The sequence below is a fragment of the Astyanax mexicanus genome, chromosome 13, assembly GCF_023375975.1.
Source record: "Astyanax mexicanus isolate ESR-SI-001 chromosome 13, AstMex3_surface, whole genome shotgun sequence".
Lineage (NCBI taxonomy): Eukaryota > Metazoa > Chordata > Actinopteri > Characiformes > Acestrorhamphidae > Astyanax > Astyanax mexicanus.
In genome coordinates, this window is record NC_064420.1 from 33,205,778 (window position 1) to 33,224,870 (window position 19,093).

A 19,093-nucleotide genomic window follows, 5' to 3' on the forward strand; every position below is an offset into this window, starting at 1 on the left:
CGATTAGGGGTGGAACAATATATAAACATTGCAATATATATATTTTTTTAACTTAACTTGCACTCATAAATATATAATTCCTGGTATTTCCTTGTTTAGAAGTGTTTTATCCTATTCAGTTACATAGAGGCTGTGAAGTATCATAGAGAATTGTTTTGCAATATATAGAGTATATATCACAGATATATGATGTAATATAATTGTTATTGCCAGAAATGTACTTTGGTAATATTGTATTGTGGGATGCCCTGTGATTCCTGTGATATTAATAATGCACTCTGTGTATCCCAGAGGAATTGTAATGTAGAAAAAAAATAATATAGGAAAGATATAATGTTTCTGGAAGATTTATTATTTAATTTGCCTTATGTGACATTCCGTGTTCTGTGATGTGATTATACCAAATGCACATGTTGCGATGATGATGCTGAAACAAAATTTTGTGCAGCCCCATGATTATATTGACAATTGTAGGAATATCATTGAAGCTTTGGAACAGTCACTCTGAGGAAAATCTAAAAAAAGAAGCAAAAGCAATACTCTATTGGTTGACTTGAGAATAGCTTGGAATATCTTTTCTTAAAATACTTATTTAAATTATTTATAATTACACACTCTTTATTGAGGGTCAAAATTGCTTTGTTTGGAAATGAATTACAACAGTGTGTTTAAGCCAGTATATTATTTAATATGGATGTGTTGAGGCTTTAACTCCAGTTACAGCATGAGCAGCTGGTGTCAAACACCAGGCCACTAGCACAAGACTGGAAATATGTTTTCCCAGCATCACACTCATAGAACTTGTTGGGATTTGCAGAGTATGGGTACATTCCATTGGATTTCCCGACGCAGTATGAACTGTTCATGCCACTGGTGCCACTGGAGCTTCCACCACTAGAGCTGCCACCACTGGAGCTTCCACCACTAGAGCTGCCACCACTAGAACTTCCTCCACTGGCACTGGGGGTGGTGCTGGTCAGACCAGGTATTGGGGGCAGTGGGGTTGCAGGGGGCTTGCAGGCTTCAAAAAGAAGAAAATACTTTATATTAATTACCAAAGATACATATTGGATTTTAAGCTCTACTATGCTTCCCTGCTTTTATTACTGTTTGATATCATGCCATTCTTACCCTGCTGGTCCAGATTAAGGGCACTGTGAAGAACGTTGATGAGAGGATATTTGCCCTGGTTACAGAAAGTTCCCAAGAAGTCATCCATGTCAATGGTCCACACCATAGCTCCACCGAAGTTATTCTTCATCAGCCACTGTGCCTGTAGAAACATATTAATGTGCATTATTTTTTTTGTTCTAATTTTGTTAAAATTGTGTTATAATTCAGTACATTATAAAGCACATGTTTTCGTTTAGTTTTTATGCTGTTTATTAGTTAGTGTGGATTAAGCCAAATCTAATATAGCCAATATTGTTTTTTAATCATGTTGACTCTTCGAATAATGTGAAAATGGAAACTTCAACATCAGTGTAGTCTTATAAAACCTTCCTAATATTACAGGAAGGTCTAATCTAGAGGATTTATGTATAACTCACAAGGCCTAATTGTGGGTGCCAGATGGAGTTGGGACATTCCATATCCAAAGTTTTACATTACCATCCACCCATACAAAGCATTACCACTTACACTGGAAAGCACAGAGTTGTTGTTTTTTTCTTGAGCTTCCATGGTTCATGACAAAAGTCATGGGACACAGTAGTAGTGCGTGTCCAATGAAGTTTGGCATGTCAGTGTATCTCCCATTGAACTGTTTACCTTGATTCCAAAACTCTTCACATTGTCATAGCCAACCCACTGATTTCCATTATATGCATATGGCACATCTTGCTGGGTATTCCACACCTCCGTTGCTCCGTCTTTCAGGAAGGTACAAATCTATCATGGATAATAAGAAAAAAAATACTGTAAGTGTAATCACATATTTACTGTTTTATTGTAACTGCAAATGTGCACATGTAATGCCATGAAACTTGATGAGTTTGCGCACCTCAAAGTAAGCAAGCTCTCCTGCTTCCTGAGTGTATTTTCCTGCTGTTCCAGCTCCAGAGATAGGTGCTCCAATTCCGTGGTCTGCAGGGTTTGTAAGGGTGAAGGTGTTTCCATAGGTAGGGAAGCCAACCAGCAGTTTCTCTGCAGGAGCACCATTATTTTTCCAGTAGTTCATGGCATAGTCCTAGAGAACACAACATGATTTGTTTTGGCATGTTTTAGTACCTGCAAAATAATCTAAAATCTAGTGAAAATGTAGCCAGAGCTATTTTTTTTATTATTACAAACCCACCACATTGAAGTAGATGTAACTTCCACTGTCAAAAGAATCCCTGTACAGGGGGCTGCATTCCCCTGTGAAGGGGTCCCAAGAACCGTGCATGTCATAGGTCATCACGTTGATCATATCCAGAGATCTGATGAAGGAGAGATTTATAATATTAAATAATATAAGTGACAAAATTTACCAAAAGCAGAAGTGTAGTAACTATGTAAGTAAGAGTTTTAGATCTAGATGAGCTCTCGATTAGATGTAGGTTCAGTCTAGACCAGGGTTTCTCAACCTGTGGGCCTTGGACCACCAGTGGGCAGTGAAGTACCATCTAGTGGTCCATAGGCCCATTCTCAGGGGGAGGCAGTAATCAGTAGCGGGCTGGTAAAATCACTTTAAATTATAAGTATAGCTAAAGCAATTATTTTGTAAAAAATGTATAAGAAATGACAGTGTATCTTCTAAGCATTTGTTTATTCCATAATTCTCTTCCCTAGTATTTTTTTGTTCACCACTAGAGACATAAAATATGAAGGCACTGGCATTTCAGTTTAGGCTATTTATAAAACTGTTCTCTTCACTGGGTGAAGTATTTGACAATGATGAGACTAGGGGACAAGAATTGACTCACTGTCCAAGCTGAGGGATTTGATAGGCAGTCTCAACGGTGCCTCTGCCTGAGGAAACAGCAGCAGACATCAGGAGTCGAGCTCTGTTGGTCTGCTTGGCCTCTGCCTCAAAAGCAGCCCTCATCTCCTGTTCACCACCACAAACAGAAATGTACAGATGTTACAGAAATGAGCCCATATATACAAGAGATTCTAAATATTATATTATTATTACACGACACATAAACACATTACAATTTACAATAATAAGCACAGTCATTTAATACTTTAATAGCAGCAAATTCTTAATAACTGCTGTTCACAAATACTATTCCATTTTTAAAACAGAGATTTCAGTTTAAAATATGGTGCACTTTCACTTTCATTCAATGTAATAAGACTACTTACTAATTACTCTTTGTTATAAAGCAGTTGTTATGATTAGAAACAGATTTCTGTAGTTATTTGATTATTAAAGCACACTCCATTTTTGTTTAGATTGGACTGAAATTTAGAAGGACTGAAAATCAGTTAAAGAAATATTATAAAGCTGGATTTTAGCTGAGATAATTGGCTATTTGCTAAATAAAAATCTGACTATGAGTTTTCCCATTATCTAATTGAGTTAAGTTCATGGAAACATTACTGCAATACCCTATTGTTCTGCAGTAATATAATCTTTAAGTGTACATAAACGCAGTTACTGATTTCTTTGGGACATAATGCTTAAATTAAGGTAAATAAAATCAGATACATCTGACACACCTCCAGCAGAACAGAGTACAGTTGCTGATCTTGAGGTGGGCTTCCTCTGTTGGCTGGATACTCCCAGTCAATGTCCAACCCATCGAACTCATACTTCCTCAGAAAGGCAATGACAGAAGTGATGAAGGTCTGGCGGTTGGTGGAGGAGGCCACCATGTTAGAGAATCTAGCCGGAGTGATGAGAGGGAAATGAAGTTGACACATTGATATTCTGAGTGCTCTGCCCATGCTAAAATTAAATTAGGTTCTTACCCTGAGGAACCAAAGTTCCATCCACCAACTGACAGCAGAGTTTTCAGATCACCATTCCTGCAGAGATGAGAAAGAGAGAGAGATAAAAAAAAATCAGTGCTTGGCTTAAGGCAGCAATTTGCATGGATCTATTGGTAAGGATTTAGCCTCTTGAACCCTGGTTTTACTATTCATTTATTACCTTAAAATGGAACTCTGAGAGGTAAGACTGATTAAGCCTCTACATGGTTTAAAATGTATTATATAAACCAAGCATACTTTATTTACTGTTAATATTTACTAAGCATTGCTTTTTATAATTAATAACAGACTCAGTCCTTTTACATATAACATTACATTTTTGTTGTAGCTTTAAATGATTGTTCTCATTCTGTTCAGCTTTAGCTCAAGTATCAAAAGTCATGGGATAGCAGTATATACGTTGTTCATGAAGTGTTATTTTAGGGGACAACTTGGGAATGCCCACACCTGTAAAAGTTGTGAGGTGTTTTCTTATGAGTATGGTTGAACACTGGTTCGAACAAAGACAGATACAGGGTGCCACATCGATGGGACGTTCTTTACGATATCTCCTGTCGTACAAGTTTGAACATGTTAGTGTCTATGTTAAATATTGTATGTTGTTATAAATGATTTGACAATATTCTTTATAATTAAGTAAACAAAGTGTTGCATTCCAGGTTTAATTGGCTATAAACGGTAAACTGTAGTTAACACCTGCAATTTACTTCTGGTAAACACTTCTGAGTTCCATACTAGCAGCTCATCATATTCTCCACACTCACTTGTCCTTCAGGGCATTGAACTGGCTGTAGAGCTCCACATCATTCCATTCATAAGTGGCAATCTGGTAGCTGCTGGTCATGGTGGCGAAGGCGTAGAGGAGATGGGTACACAGGCATGGGTCGATGTCATTGGGCATGTAGATGGTAGGAGGTGGGCGATACTGTGCCCAGTTGGTGAAGTAGCATGATAAGATGTAGGCAGAGCCTGTCCAAAGCAACAAAATACATAAATCAGTTGGTTGTGTGTATTAGCTTCTGAGTAAAATCTGAAACCACAGCAATATAGCCAAGTACTTACCAAGCTGCATATGCAGCAGCAGGGCCAGCGCTGGATTCAGATAAGAGAAAGAAAGAAAAATGCAAGATTGTGATCTTTATTTCGTTAAACAAGTCATCTTGTGAAGTTTTTTCAAACACGTATTGTTTATGGCTTAAAGGAAAAACACTTTTTATTCTTTTTATTGAAACTCTTAATAATATCAAAGCCACTTACCTGAAACCAAGACTACCTTCCCCATTATTGCCTCGTACAAGGAGTAATGCACAGGCTCTGCTCTTTTATACATCATTTAGTTGGCCCGGGGCCTTTCATACCTTGTTACCGGTAGGAGGGAAATATTTGCAGTAGATTGTGATTCATTACTTAAGATTACCAAATCTTTTAATGTTCACAGTTACATAAGAACATATTCCTGTTTAGTCCTAATGTATGTACTTTTGTATGTACTGATTAACCCCAATGAATCTGACCCATATTTTTTATTTTCTTTTATTTAGGGTAAAGTGGTCTTTGTGATGTTTAAATAGTCCAAATGGATGATTCTACAAAATGAAATTAAAATGATTGTTTTGCTTATTTGGCCTTATCCTATGCGTACAGTGAACACACATAAACACTAGATATTAAACTCAGAAGACACACACACACGCAGACAGTGAGCACAAATGTCAGGAGCTGTGGGCAGCCACTGCTGTGGCACTCATGCAGGGAGCAGTGAGGTTTAAGGGCACAAAAGTGGCAGCCCTCTAAATTCAGAAATGTCAATACATTTAAAAACTTCTGTATTTCTCTGGTTTGGTTTTAATGCTGACTTATCGGAGCATTTGAGCATAGGTATGGATTTATTATGGATCTTCTTTTAAACAAAAAAACAAGAAAAATGTGTGCTAATACATGTATAAATATAAATGTTTGACTGTCTGTAAAAATAGCATACAGCAATGCATTTTTTTTAGCAAATATTAAGATATTTTAGGAATTAAACCTAATATTTTGCACTGAAAATGAAAAGGTAATGTTTCTGATTGTGTTTTATCGACATTAACAGATGAATGGGTGAATTCAGAATAGTTTATGTCTGAATAATAATTTAGTATAGTGCAATTAATAGTGCCTTTCTAAAGAAGGGGCAGTTAAATTTTTTTCTTAAATTTGTTTTCGTCTAATGAATTAATGATGTGATTAAGTGGTTAGTTGTACCAAAGTCATTAAGAAGGTCACCTCTGCTATGAATCGCTCTGTAAAGTCTGTGGAAGCAGTTACTGTAAACAAAGACAGTGATAAGAGGTGATTTGAAAGAGCAAGCTGTGATATTTTTATCCACTGTTGCCTTGGCAGCACATCAGAAAGTTAATGTGGAAAGTATGGGAAATAATGATAGTGAGCTGGCAAATTCAAATAAATCCGCATTTAGCCTGTTTACTGCTGAGAAAAATCTTTAACCAGTGGTCATAAAAGGTCCAATATGTATATTAAAAACAGATTCCTTGACTTGATGATAGTTTGTATTGGTAGTTTTTACATAATAACGAAGAACCATTTACTCAGACAAGCAACAGTTTGACCATTTCACATGGTTTTCTTTTTCTCAAGATAATTTTCTCTCCAATTTGGGAGGGACATTACCTGATTAGCATTTGTACTGTATGAACTGCCTTCAGCAGGGTTTCTTAAGAGCCTGCAAAAAAAAAAACATTACTGTACCGCTAGAGGGAACCCGCGAGTGAGTGCTTAATGATTTTACAGTGGTATCATATGAGTGGTATGGTAGGGTTTGCCCAAACCGTTTACATCCCACTGTAAATATTTTTTTATTTATTTTTATTTAATATCATTGTTTAAAATGTCGCACACAACAACTCATTTTGGATGGCAAATTAATTATACTTTAGAACACTATAGAGTACTTTATGTGCAATGGTATATAATTATAGCAACTGTAAGTTTACCAAGGGAACTCAAACTTGAAGTATATTTACTGTATAGACAGATAAACATCTTCATTCATTAAATAATTTATTAATTCATTTTTTTATTCATTTGCTCTCACTGTGTGAACGTTTCATTGATAGAAAGAGAGAAAGCAAGTGGGTAAGTGTGAGGTGAACTTCAGTATTTCACAGAGAGAGAGAGAGAGAGAGAGAGAGAGTGAGAGAAATAGAGAGAAAGGTAAACTTTAGTATTTCACAGAGAGAAAGAGAGAGAGAGAGAAATAGAGAGAAAGGTAAACTTCAGTATTTCACATAGAGAGAGAGGAGGGGGATTAAACTTCTGTATCTCAGGGAGAATGAGAGAAACAAAGATTGTAATTGAGAGAGAAAGAGTGTAAGTGAGAGAAGTCTGAAAGAGAGAGTGATAGAGAGAGAGTGTGAAAGAGAGGGAGGATGAGAGGATAAAGTTTGGGGGCGAGAGCGGTGCATTGTGGGAAGGCATGGCACGGTGAAGGCATAAAGTATGGCGGATGGGGAAGAGCCGTAAGTAGCGCTGATTGAAGCCCGTGTTTCTGTGTTTAGGGGTCGTGCTGTGATGATTTGTGATAACTGTGTGGTGCGATACGAGTGTGCTTGAACCTTCTTCTTTTATTCTCTCTTTTTAGGGAGAAGAAAAGAAGGAGAATAGAGGAGCTGACTGAGAAGTTAGTGATGAAATGCTAAGCGCTGGCTGCAGGTTTGAGTATTGCACAGCATAGGGAGTGAAAATTCATCCTTTCTGCTGTAAACAGAGCGCGTCCCTCCGCCGAGCAGACCGAGAATAGAGAGCGGAACAGTGTAAAACTGTCCTGAGACCGGAACAGGGAGGGAGCGAGAGCTGTTCAGAGCTCTGCTTCACTCATAGATACCACTTAGCTAACGCTAGGCTAGCCGGCTAACTGCTAACTAGCGCGTTTGACTGTCAGTATAGATAAACAAGGCCGGTGTTCCGTCAAGTTGTGCTACCCGTCTATATGTGCTACTTAGCAGCTCTGCGCATGCGCAAAACTGTTTTTACTGTTTTCATTTTTCCCCTAAAAGTGGGAAAAATTAACTCCGGTCCAGAAAGTAAACATCCATCCCAGTGTTTTGTACCAACTGCCTGGGTGGCTCTGCTGGGGAAATGGATTTTTACTTTCTTGACCTTGGTTACCCCCCTCTAGGTTTTTTTTTGTAATAATTTAGTTATTTTTAGTTACCATGTTTTTTAATCACATATATTGGCTTAACTTTATCCTGATACAGCGATTTAGGCTATGCAATTTGATCATACAGACACTTCTAATGCATGCAGCATGTTCTAATAATTTGTATGTTTACAGTTAAACATACACACTAGGGTAGCACGGTTTGACAGGGAAGTAGAACTTGACAGAACACCGGTGAGGAGGAAGAGTCTGTCATTTAAGGACTTTAAATTGGTGATGAATTTTCACAGACCGTACTGTAGCCAAACGTCAGCAGAAATGTGTAGAATTTCTTTTAATAAATCAATGTCCGTTCCTGTTTTGGTCGCCTGAGTCCATAAACAAATAAGCTAAGCTAGCTATAGCTGTCTGTTAGTGACAGCAGCTAGCTAGCTAACCGGTTTAGTTAAGCTAAGCTACAGTAATCAGGGTGTAGTGTTGAATTTATTACGAATTTTATCTTAATTTCGAGTGTGTTTGTTTATAGACTCCTGTAATACGCAGAGCAAAACGTTTCTAGTGGCTTTGTATCTAAAGTGGTGATTACAAAGTGTTCTGCGCAATAAACTTAATTATTACAAAAAGTATTTGAGGTATTGTTGTCATTTAAAGTCCGTTTTGTTCCACTGCTATAGTTACAGTACCTGTCAAAAGCTTGGACCCATATTTTCTCATTCTCTGTGTTTTCTTTCTGTTTCTATTTTTTTTTACATTGTAAATTTATCATTGAAGACATTACAGCTATACAGAGCTATACACACAGCTCTGGAAAAAATGAAGAGACCACTTCAGTTTCTGAATCAGTTTGAGTAAAATTAGCATTGTGGTTTTATTCTTTAAACTACGGACAATATTTATTCTTAATTCCAAATAAAAAATATTGTCATTTACAGCATTTATTTGCAGAAAATGAGAAATGGCTGAAATAACAAAAAAGATGCAGTTCTCAGACCTCAAATAATGCAAAGAAAACAAGTTCTTAGTCATAAAGTTTTCAAAGATTTCAAAAATCATTATTTGGTGGAATAACCCTCGTTTTTAATCACAGTTTTCATGCATCTTGGCATGTTCTCCTCCACATGTCTTACACGCTGCTTTTGGATAACCTTATGCCACTCCTGGTGCAATAATTCAAGCAGTTCACCTTGGTTTATCCATCTTCCTCTTGATTATATTCCAGAGGTTTTCAATTTGGTAAAATCAAAGAAACTCATCATTTTTAAGTGGTCTCTTATTTATTTTACAGAGCTTTATGTGTTTTTTATACTTTACAATTTTCCAAGTAGCCACATTAATTGTGATGACAGATTTTTACACACTCTTGGTATTTTAATCTTAGTGTCTTCATGAGTAGAGTTACTTGAGAGTTTTTTCTGCATCTCTTTCTTTATGCTGTGAAGCTCCAGCTCATCACAAATTACCCATTACAGTAGGGTTTAGGTCAGGGGATTGGGGAGGACAAACATTTTTTTTTATCGAATTATATATATGTTCCATAATTTTTGTTTTTTTTTATTAATCAATAATGTAGAAACTAAAAACAACAAAAAAATATAAAATAAAGAAAAAGATGAATGAGAAGGTGTGTACAACCTTTTGACTGGTGCTGTGTATGTCCATATATCAGTCCATAATAATGCTTTAACACCCTTTTTTAGGGCACTAAACATTTAATGATTAAAAAATGTAAATTAAATGTGAACATTTTATCTATCGAGGTCAGCAAAAAAAAACTGCAGCGATGTCCATGTGTTGTACGATTTAGTTGATAATTATTGTGACAGGCCTAGTGACAGGCGAAACTGTGTGTAAATAGGTTGATTGGAAGTCACATATTACAACAGTAAAAATATACTAAATAACAAACACATCATAACATCATGACCACAATTTTTAATTATGTATATAGATATAAAGGAGATAAATCAGATAAAGTAACAAAATATCTAAAATAAAAATAAGTGCAGTAATGTGGCGGTGTGGGGTACAGTAACACCAGTGGACATGTACTCACACCAAAAACAAAGTATGCCATATACACCTGTGAGCTGTAAAGCTAGCTACATATCTACAGTTAGAATCACAATTAAAATGTTGATAAACAATTTTAAAGTGGTTAAACACTTATGCAAAAAGTCATAATTTCAGTTTCAGCTCCCCTGAAATCCAAAAAATAAACTCAAGATTGATTGTGTGTTTAATCTACTAATATATTCTGCAGATATGTGATATTTATTTATTATTATATTATTTTTATTAGTGTTTGGCGTGCTATTGTTATGGCTGATGATTTTTTTTATCTTGGAAAGATTATTTTATTGTTTGTTTGTTTTAGTTAAGTACTATGATCTGTAGTGATTAGGGTTATTTTTTTTCTCTCCAGAATGGCAGTGGATGTCGGCAGCACCGGCGATTGGGATGGGCGATGGAGTCACGTGCAGAAGTTTCTGGAGAGATCTGGGCCCTTCACACACCCTGATTTTGAAGCGAGTGAGGAGGTGAGACCTTTTAAGATTGCATGTTTATTACCTTTTCTTTAATGGTATCAATGTGAAACTTTATTTCAGTATTTTTTTTATTCAGTACTTTTGTTCCTTAAAAGAGCTTTTAAATTAGCATTTTTTATTGAAGCAATGTGTTTTTAAGATAGAATATATCTGTTATTGGATCTGTGTTATCTCTAGGTCAAATATTAATCATGCTAAGTCTGCTTTCAATGATGTAATTGTTGTTTATTGACGTTTTATTTTATTAGACACTCCAGTTTTTATTGGACACATGCAAGATCCTGGTGATTGGAGCTGGTGGTCTTGGATGTGAGCTTCTAAAGAACCTGGTAAAGTCCTAATGTTGTCTCTCTCTTCATTAATGTTTACAAAAAAATAGATACATTGATCAGGATGGTTTTAGTCATATTCTCCAAACAAACCATCCTTTCACTTTAGAACTTTAGAAGTAGTTCGGCTGGAATTCTCTGGCATCTAATATTTACTCACTATTTAGTTTTCTTACACTGGCTACCCCTCCCACTACACATTTAGTTTAACTGTCTTATTGTTTTGACCTATTAAAATGTTTTCTCTGAAAAATGTAGTTTATTTACTTTGGCTATCATCAGCTTCCATGACTTTTCCAACACTGGGCATCGAAACACAAAATTAATTTATCATTTTCATTAAATTATTTTATTCAGCTTAAACCCATAAGTAGTTCCAGTCAAAATGACCGATTAGAAATGAATAGGTGCTGCTACGTATAATGCGTGAATTGTTTTAGAAATAAAATTAAAAGAACACTGTTCCTCTTCCACACCCTCACATATGCATTTGTGTACAGCATGTTTGTGGTGTGTACGTTGGTATATCCAGGTTTAGGGCTGCAAAGATTAGTCAATATAAAATGTTAACTAATCGACTAACCGTTAATTTGCAGCACTACACAAAGTACTGGGGACACTCACACAGTTTAAACTTGGCCTGCGTCTTCAAAAGTGCCCAACACGACAGATTATGTAGTTCCTCACTAAATATCAGCACTTTTTAAAAGGACAATGTTCTGGACATTTGAAGGGCATGTATATTCCTTGTTCAGCACTTTTATCAATGTAAAGTGAAGACAGAGAAAGCTAGAAACAGCAGCCATACCCAAAGCAAGCCGAGCTGTAGGGCATGACAGAAATAATGACAGCGTTGACCAATCGACTAATCGGAAAAATATTCGCCAGATTATTTGACGACCAAAATAATCGAAGGTTGAGCCCTATTCAGGCTGGGAGCAGGCGAAGTTCCCAGAAAAGTTCTTAGAATAATAGCTTGTTCTGCAATTTAAGATACATTTTGTGCACCTTTTTGTGTGCAGATGATACCAATACATGGGGTACCAAGGATTCAGGGACATTTTATTGTCATTCGCATCCAATGTAGTACATAAGGTGGAACGAAATTGTGATCTCACGATCCAGTTTGCACCCAAGAGCTGTTGTTAAAATAGAATATACAAAATAGACCACATCAACACTTAGGAAGCTTCTGGCCCCAATAGCATAGGAAATGTAGCAAGCAAAAATTCAAAATCAATATTATTCTCACATTAGAATTAGAATACACAGTACCAGTCAAAAGTTTGGACACATTATCTTTAATCATTTAAAGATTTGTAAATCTTCAAGACACAATATTAGGAAGGAAAATGTTTGAATGTAGTGCATGAAATGAGTCATCATTGCTTTGTGTTTTATTCTTCCCGTTGATTCAGGCACTGTCAGGATTCCGTCATATCCACGTCGTAGACATGGACACCATTGACGTGTCCAATCTGAACAGACAGTTCCTCTTCAGGCAAGGCTGCAGTTCATTCACCCACTCACCTCCGCACAGCGTGGGTTTAAGTGATCATTTCTCTTGCTCGCAGGAGTTGCAGTTTTAAAATTGACCTTGTGAGCTTTCCTTTTTCTCTCTCTAGGTCAAAAGACGTAGGGCGTCCCAAGGCAGATGTAGCAGCTGACTTTGTAAACAGCCGAGTTCCTGGATGTCACGTTGTACCGTATCCTTCAGTTCATGAGTACAAATTCAGTGATGGACTTATTTACTCAGATTTTTAGATTTAATTTATTGTAGATATGATATTTGAGATGATTTTGAGAAATTACACAGTCCTTAACGTATATTTAGACACTTCAAGAAGATTCAAGATTTTGATGAATCGTTTTACAGACGTAAGGCTCTTAAAGTCTTTCTCATTTATCCTTTTTTTTATAGTACAGGGTATGTTAGCGTGTTTGAAATGGACTTTATGGCTGTTATATGATGTACTGAATTCTTTCATCTTGGTTTGTCCTGGCTCTTATTCAGAATTCCACATTATTGTGTGTGGGTTGGACTCAATCATTGCTCGACGCTGGATGAATGGAATGCTGGTTAGTGTTGTGTGGTGTTTCTTTAATTTTTTTTATTGTGTAAGAAATAATCAACATAACTTTATAATGATGTTGTGGTCCCTTTACATTGCCTTTATTTTTTTATTCTATTACTGGATTTTGAGATTTTGAGCCATAAGGCATAAAATAATTGTGTAGAAAAGTAGAAAAATAGAACAGTTGAACTGTTTTCTGTGCTCCATCCAGTACACTCACAGCAATGCTCCATAATTTAATGGAAAGCTTTTCCTGGGAAAAAAAAGACACATTTACTCTACCAAAAGCAGGGTACAATATTTCCATAGCCATTGTTTTCTTAAGACACGATGGAGGAGCTAAAGATTGTCCATATGGGTAAATCTGAGGTGAGGACTTTGTATATTTCACCATTTATTGTCCAAATTTCCAAATTTCTAGCTAATGGTTTGAGACGATGCCGAAGAATTCTGAGATAGTCCACCCAATTTGTGCAACACAGCTCCACAAGTGTGGCTATCACCCTCATGCTTAACAGTTGAAATGGTGCCCTACTGATTAAGAGCCTCACCTTTTATTGAGCCTTTATATTTTGATCATGCAATTCTGTATCTGTTTGCTTTAGCTTTGTCCATGTGTTCAGCTGCAGATTTTCTTTGAACGTTTAAGGTATTGGAATTGAGGCAATATTTTTTTTTTTTTCTTGACTATGTGAAACTTTTCTTTTAGCTGGTAATGACTGTTTAGGTTTTCATATTGCTGTCAGATATAATATTTTGTGTGTTATAATTCTTTTCTAGTAAATGATGTACTGTATATGGACTTATTGTAAAATAAATGGAGATTACCCCAACACCCCAAGTACTATTATTTATTGTAAGGCTATTTTTTATATTTGCAGTTTAAATGCATACATATGTATTTACAGTATTGTTTTTGCTACATTACGTCCAAACAATTGTTAGTTATTGTGACGGGCCTAGTTGCACAAACATTTTACCCAGAACAAGAACAGTTTATTAAAATTATTGAAAGTCCGTTATTTCCATGATATTGTCTTACACTGAGTTGTTTTAAGATAGTATTTATGTTCCTATCTGACTGAGATTGTGTGATTTGTGTCTCTCCTTAGCTGTCACTGCTTGTGTATGAAGATGGAGTTTTGGATCCCAGCTCCATCATCCCACTGATAGATGGAGGTACAGAAGGATTTAAAGGGAATGCGAGAGTTATCCTGCCTGGAATGACTGCATGTATAGACTGTACACTGGAGCTGTACCCTCCACAGGTATTAACTAAACATAGTCCATACTTGATCCAGTTTTAGTTACCGTAACTGTGCATTGTGTCAGTGCTTGATTAACATATCTTAATGATTATTATTTTTTTTATAAACTGTTATTGACTACTTTTGTGTTTTGTTTTAGATTAATTTCCCCATGTGCACTATTGCTTCAATGCCACGGCTGCCTGAACACTGCATTGAGTATGTGAGGATACTGCAGTGGCCCAAAGAGAAACCATTTGGAGGTACACATTTACACACTTTGGCAGTTTCTAAACTTCATATTCATAAGAACTTATGTAATTATGTAAATGTTGGTATTGAAAAGGATTAAAGGATTTTTGTTCTGTCCATGAAAGTATTACTGTGTTCTTCTGTAATAGTTTGATTATTCAGTTTTTTTTTTAATTGCAGTCTTCCACATAATGAAATGGTAATGAAAGGAACAGCAATAAGACAACTCATGGATTAAAATGTGCTGAGTGAAATCAGGCTTGTTTAAAATATTGTGCAGATGGTGTAGCTCTGGATGGTGATAACCCTGAACACATTCAGTGGGTGTTTCAGAAGTCTCTGGAGAGAGCGGCTGAATTTAACATCACTGGAGTTACTTACAGACTCACTCAAGGTAAAACCACAAGGACTCTGCAGATGGAGCTTCTGTGAAAATTGCTTGTCCAAGTTGTTAGACAATCACAACACATTGCAGCATCTGTGTTTTTTCACCTTTAATATTTGCCTTCTTCTTGATTCTGATTCTGACTGCTGTTTTATGAATGATCAAATTTCATGATGAATGGATCTTTTTTAAATTCTTAGAAAGTACTTAAAATAAACCTGTTTTAAATTGGCTCCCATTGATGGTTAGGTTTTTTTCTTCTCCTGTAAAGCTGTAATTTTGGAGATAAAAGATTTTTTGTGTAAAAAATAACAGTATATTGCAAGTAAATGTCTCTCACTGTTGAACAAAAATTAATAATCAGCTTTAAAACATTTTGAAGCATTTTTATTTATCTTAAAAAATCAATGCAAAAAAACTGTCATTCATATTATATAAAAAAAATAAAGTTTGATGGCGACAGTATTAAGTACAGTCCATTTTAAATGAAGTTTCCTGCTCTGATTTTTTTTCTTATTTCTTCTAGGAGTGATAAAACGAATCATACCTGCTGTTGCATCCACTAATGCAGTCATTGCTGGTAAGATTTTTTTTTTCTTAATTACTTTTAACCCTTCTACTTGACACATCATTATAATTAGGAATTACATAAAATATAATTAAATTAAAATATCTAATGTTAGGAGTGTGATTATCGGATATTGATTACAATGTTGCCATCTGTAGTGGATATGGAAATAAATGCCTCTATTAATAACTTCCTTTTTTTTTGTATATCTTAACTCTAGGTAAACAAGTTTTTATTTTTTGTATTAACAGTAAATAGTAAGAATTATTTCTTTAAACAAATTAAAGCACATTGAGTAGGAGTCGTTGCATTTTTATGCTAAAGCTTAATGTATGTATGTGTTTTGCAGCTGCTTGTGCTACAGAAGTTTTTAAGATTGCTACAAGGTACTACTTTTCTACTTTTTAGTTTTAGTTACAGCATGATTTAGATAAACTTGTATGAGAGTTCTAACTCCCAGTTCTAATGAATAGCTGTTACAATCTCAGAACGTGAAAAGATGACCATGAAGGTGACCAAGTTTACAATTTTAAAGATATTAAATGGCATTAAATTATATGCCATTTAATACACACAATTAGAATCCTGAGCTCCAAGAAATATTATTTCCAACTAAATGCTTACAACTAATTACTAAATATATTTGTTAATTGTGTCACAATTTGCTATTTTTTTTATATATTTTCATATAATCTGTTTTCAGTGCTTATATTCCTTTAAATAATTATCTGGTCTTCAATGATGTGGATGGCTTGTATACTTACACATTTGAGGCTGAGCGAAAGGTAATCTTGCTTTTTCCTATTTGCTGTTTAATAATTTAATAACAATTTGAGCTCCATTTACAGAAGTGTGAAATGTTATGTTCAGTAAAGAGTGTTTTTGTGCACACGTGTTTCCAATCTGACCAACAGGATAATTGCTCAGCATGTAGTCAAGTTCCTCAGAAGCTACAGTTTCCTCCCTCTGCTAAACTACAGGAAGTTCTGGAGTATTTGACTGAGAACGCATCTCTGTAAGTACCGCTGTTTTTAATAGTTAGTATAGAAATAAATAATAGGAATATGCTTTGGCTTGCCCTTGATTAAGATCTGAGAGGACATGCACTGATGATTTTTGTGTGTGTTTTTTTTTTTTTTTATATAGACAAATGAAATCTCCAGCCATCACTGCAACACTTGAAGGCAAAAATAAAACACTTTATTTACAGGTAAACCTCTGTCTGTAAACATAATTTTAAAAGTGATTTCGTGTCACTTAAAAATTATATAAAATGTGTGTACTTTGTGTTTGTCCAGACTGTTGCCTCAATTGAAGAAAGAACAAGACCAAATCTCTGCAAAACCTTGAAAGGTGAGAAGAATTTATTTTATTTTTATTTTTTCAGAATTCTCTATTTAACCATCACGGTCATCGTTACTCTCCCTGTTAATTATCAAATATAGCACATTATTTGCAGCAAATGCTAATGCACATACAAGTCATTATAATCATTGTTGCCTGTTCCAGTGTTTGGGCAGAGGCAGCGTCTGGGCTCAGATTTTGTGTTGACATGTTTACCCCCTTAATTAATGATCTGCTTTTGTTTACACTGTGTATTAATAATAATTGAATGTAACTAAAGTTACTCGTATGTACATTGTGTGAGACTTTTTGCTGTGTTTAAATGATGTGCAAGAACTGCTAAAAATTGCGAACCTCATGATTCTAGTATAGAGCATAATACAATACTATGAGCATGTTAGCTAGGCCTACTATTGGGGGGGAGAAACTGAAATTGTCATACTATTTTCTGCAATATATGTTGTGAAAAAAATCAGATTTTTACAGAAATAAATGATCCAGTGTGTTATGATCATGTTTTTGATAGACAGGTAATGGAAATGAGAAGAAATATGTGAATTAAAACAATATATTGGGCATCTGTAATTTTAGCTATTGTTGTGTCTTTATTAGTAACTAACCTTTTTTTGTTTTTATTTGGCAGAGCTGGGATTGGCTGATGGGCAGGAGTTAGCTGTGGCTGACGTCACCACACCCCAAACAGTTCTCTTCAAGCTCAACTTCACATCCTAAACACAACCAGTCCAGCATCTCATATGCCAGACTCTTCCTGATAGAATACTGCAGTGAAGGCTCTCTCCACACTTTATTCATGTGACTGTCTTTCCTTTATAGACAAACCCGATTGAAACAGCTGTTATTAATATTTAAGTCTCTGTTTTATTGTGTAAATAAGGCTGATTCTTGGGGATGTCCCTTTTGCCGATCAGAGTCACAGTTTAATCAACTGGGTATTCAGTTCCAATCCTTTTTTTTTTTTTGTGCTTTGTTTTGGCAGCGTGCCCTCTGGTGTCTGCTAGACTGTATTAATGGACATTATTCACAGCCAGGAGAGATGATGAGTGTTCCCAGGAGGGTAACAAAACAGTTTAAAGTCTGCAGTGTGGCAAACCTCTGCCAATTTGTTCTCTGGTATTTAAACCATGGGGAGAAATGCCCTCGACTTTTGAATTAGGGTTGTTTAGAAATGTGTGTGTATATATATCATACAACCACTACATTTTACATGGGAGTACTTCACAGTTTATTAGCACTGAATGAATAGTTCTGGCTTATGAACATACAGTATAGAAAATAAGATAATTGTGCATTCACAACAGTGTAAAATAATTATTCCGCCTATTATACAAAAAATCCAAATACACCAGTTCAGAGTGTGTACCAGTATACACACATCAAACATAAAGCTATTCATAATAGCAATTCAGCTTTTTCAAAATAGCTTTTGGCAGAATGATCATGAAGAGCAGTCAAACTGTATAATAAAGACATTTAAGTAAGCCAACAAACCAATGAATCGTTTAAGAATGTAATGTTTTGAAAATTGTTTATTTAAACCAAAATTATTTTACCTCAGTATTCATTAGCAGCACTGCTTATATTGTTTAATTTGTGTTTCTGTAGAAACACAAGCATTAGATTGGAATGGAAAGGTATTTGTGAATACTCTGCATTTAAGATGTATATTAATCTGATTTAAGGGCAAAAACTGGATTGGGACATCCCTACAGATTCTGGATACACCTGTAATGTTTATGTTGTGTGCCTATTCAGTCACCCAGAAAAAGCTCATTTGAAGTCTCCTCACAGTTAGATATAGTTGTCAGTTGAAGATAAGATAACTTCTGTCCCTGTTACTGACCAGTTCCACAAGCCAAGAGCAGCTGAAAGAGAAGATGCCAGCACAAACAGTATTCTGCACTGGTGGTACAGAATTCCCCACTTTTATATTATTATTATTTCTGAATCTCACAGAAAAATGGTTGGTGTTTTTATCAGAAACTGTTTTTGCCTGTTCAGATCTGTTCAAATGTACATATCACTGGTCACTTCTATGCGCATCAATAAACATGCTGTAATGCAGACAGTACTTTGCCTAAAAGGTTTTTGAAGAATGTTTCCAGTGTTTTTAAGTTTGCTATTTTTCACATTTGTGCCACAGCATAAGATGGTAAAATATAGCTCATAGGTGTTTGGATGCTTACTAAGCTGTGCTCCATAGACTGGGCTTTAGATGAAGGGATCTACATTTCTAGGCCACTGTT

The 19,093-nt window shown here is 35.6% G+C and overlaps 2 protein-coding genes across 4 annotated transcripts; one reads left to right on the forward strand and one right to left on the reverse strand.

Moving 5' to 3' along the window:
• Positions 1-665: 665 nt before the first annotated feature.
• Positions 666-5,245, reverse strand: LOC107197627 (acidic mammalian chitinase). Its single transcript, XM_022677372.2, has 11 exons — positions 5,179-5,245; positions 4,984-5,013; positions 4,686-4,890; positions 3,901-3,957; positions 3,649-3,814; positions 2,907-3,031; positions 2,297-2,420; positions 2,003-2,188; positions 1,771-1,890; positions 1,132-1,273; positions 666-1,021 (listed from the first exon to the last, which is right to left on the reverse strand). Exons 1-11 carry the CDS (start codon positions 5,201-5,203, stop codon positions 708-710), a joined length of 1,494 nt encoding a protein of 497 aa, XP_022533093.2. The 5' UTR covers positions 5,204-5,245; the 3' UTR covers positions 666-707.
• A 2,112-nt stretch (positions 5,246-7,357) lies between these two features.
• Positions 7,358-18,918, forward strand: uba3 (ubiquitin-like modifier activating enzyme 3). 3 transcript variants are annotated; one of them, XM_007249958.4, is made up of 18 exons: positions 7,368-7,439; positions 7,562-7,600; positions 10,506-10,620; positions 10,878-10,958; positions 12,377-12,459; positions 12,584-12,664; positions 12,793-12,836; positions 12,973-13,037; positions 14,146-14,301; positions 14,441-14,543; positions 14,813-14,926; positions 15,444-15,497; positions 15,835-15,871; positions 16,189-16,270; positions 16,400-16,500; positions 16,632-16,695; positions 16,784-16,838; positions 17,473-18,918. In XM_007249958.4, exons 1-18 carry the CDS (start codon positions 7,420-7,422, stop codon positions 17,559-17,561), a joined length of 1,383 nt encoding a protein of 460 aa, XP_007250020.2. In that variant the 5' UTR covers positions 7,368-7,419; the 3' UTR covers positions 17,562-18,918. The 3 variants fall into 3 exon arrangements, with proteins under 3 accessions (XP_007250023.2, XP_007250020.2, XP_015461451.2); XM_015605965.3 differs by having other exon boundaries at positions 7,417-7,439; positions 7,562-7,632; XM_007249961.4 differs by lacking the exon at positions 7,562-7,600 and having other exon boundaries at positions 7,358-7,439.
• Positions 18,919-19,093: the final 175 nt, after the last annotated feature.

Excerpts from the sequence above, each read along its gene's own strand:
- LOC107197627 (XM_022677372.2), bottom strand. The coding sequence starts at position 5,203 with ATGGGGAAGGTAGTCTTGGTTTCAG. Across the intron at positions 4,891-4,983 it reads GCTGCTGCATATGCAGCTTG|GCTCTGCCTACATCTTATCA; the intron begins GTAAGTACTTGG and ends TGCTTTGGACAG. Across the intron at positions 1,022-1,131 it reads CCTTAATCTGGACCAGCAGG|CCTGCAAGCCCCCTGCAACC; the intron begins GTAAGAATGGCA and ends TTCTTTTTGAAG.
- uba3 (XM_007249958.4), top strand. The coding sequence starts at position 7,420 with ATGGCGGATGGGGAAGAGCC. Across the intron at positions 12,837-12,972 it reads TGATGAATCGTTTTACAGAC|AATTCCACATTATTGTGTGT; the intron begins GTAAGGCTCTTA and ends GCTCTTATTCAG. Across the intron at positions 15,498-15,834 it reads CACTAATGCAGTCATTGCTG|CTGCTTGTGCTACAGAAGTT; the intron begins GTAAGATTTTTT and ends TGTGTTTTGCAG.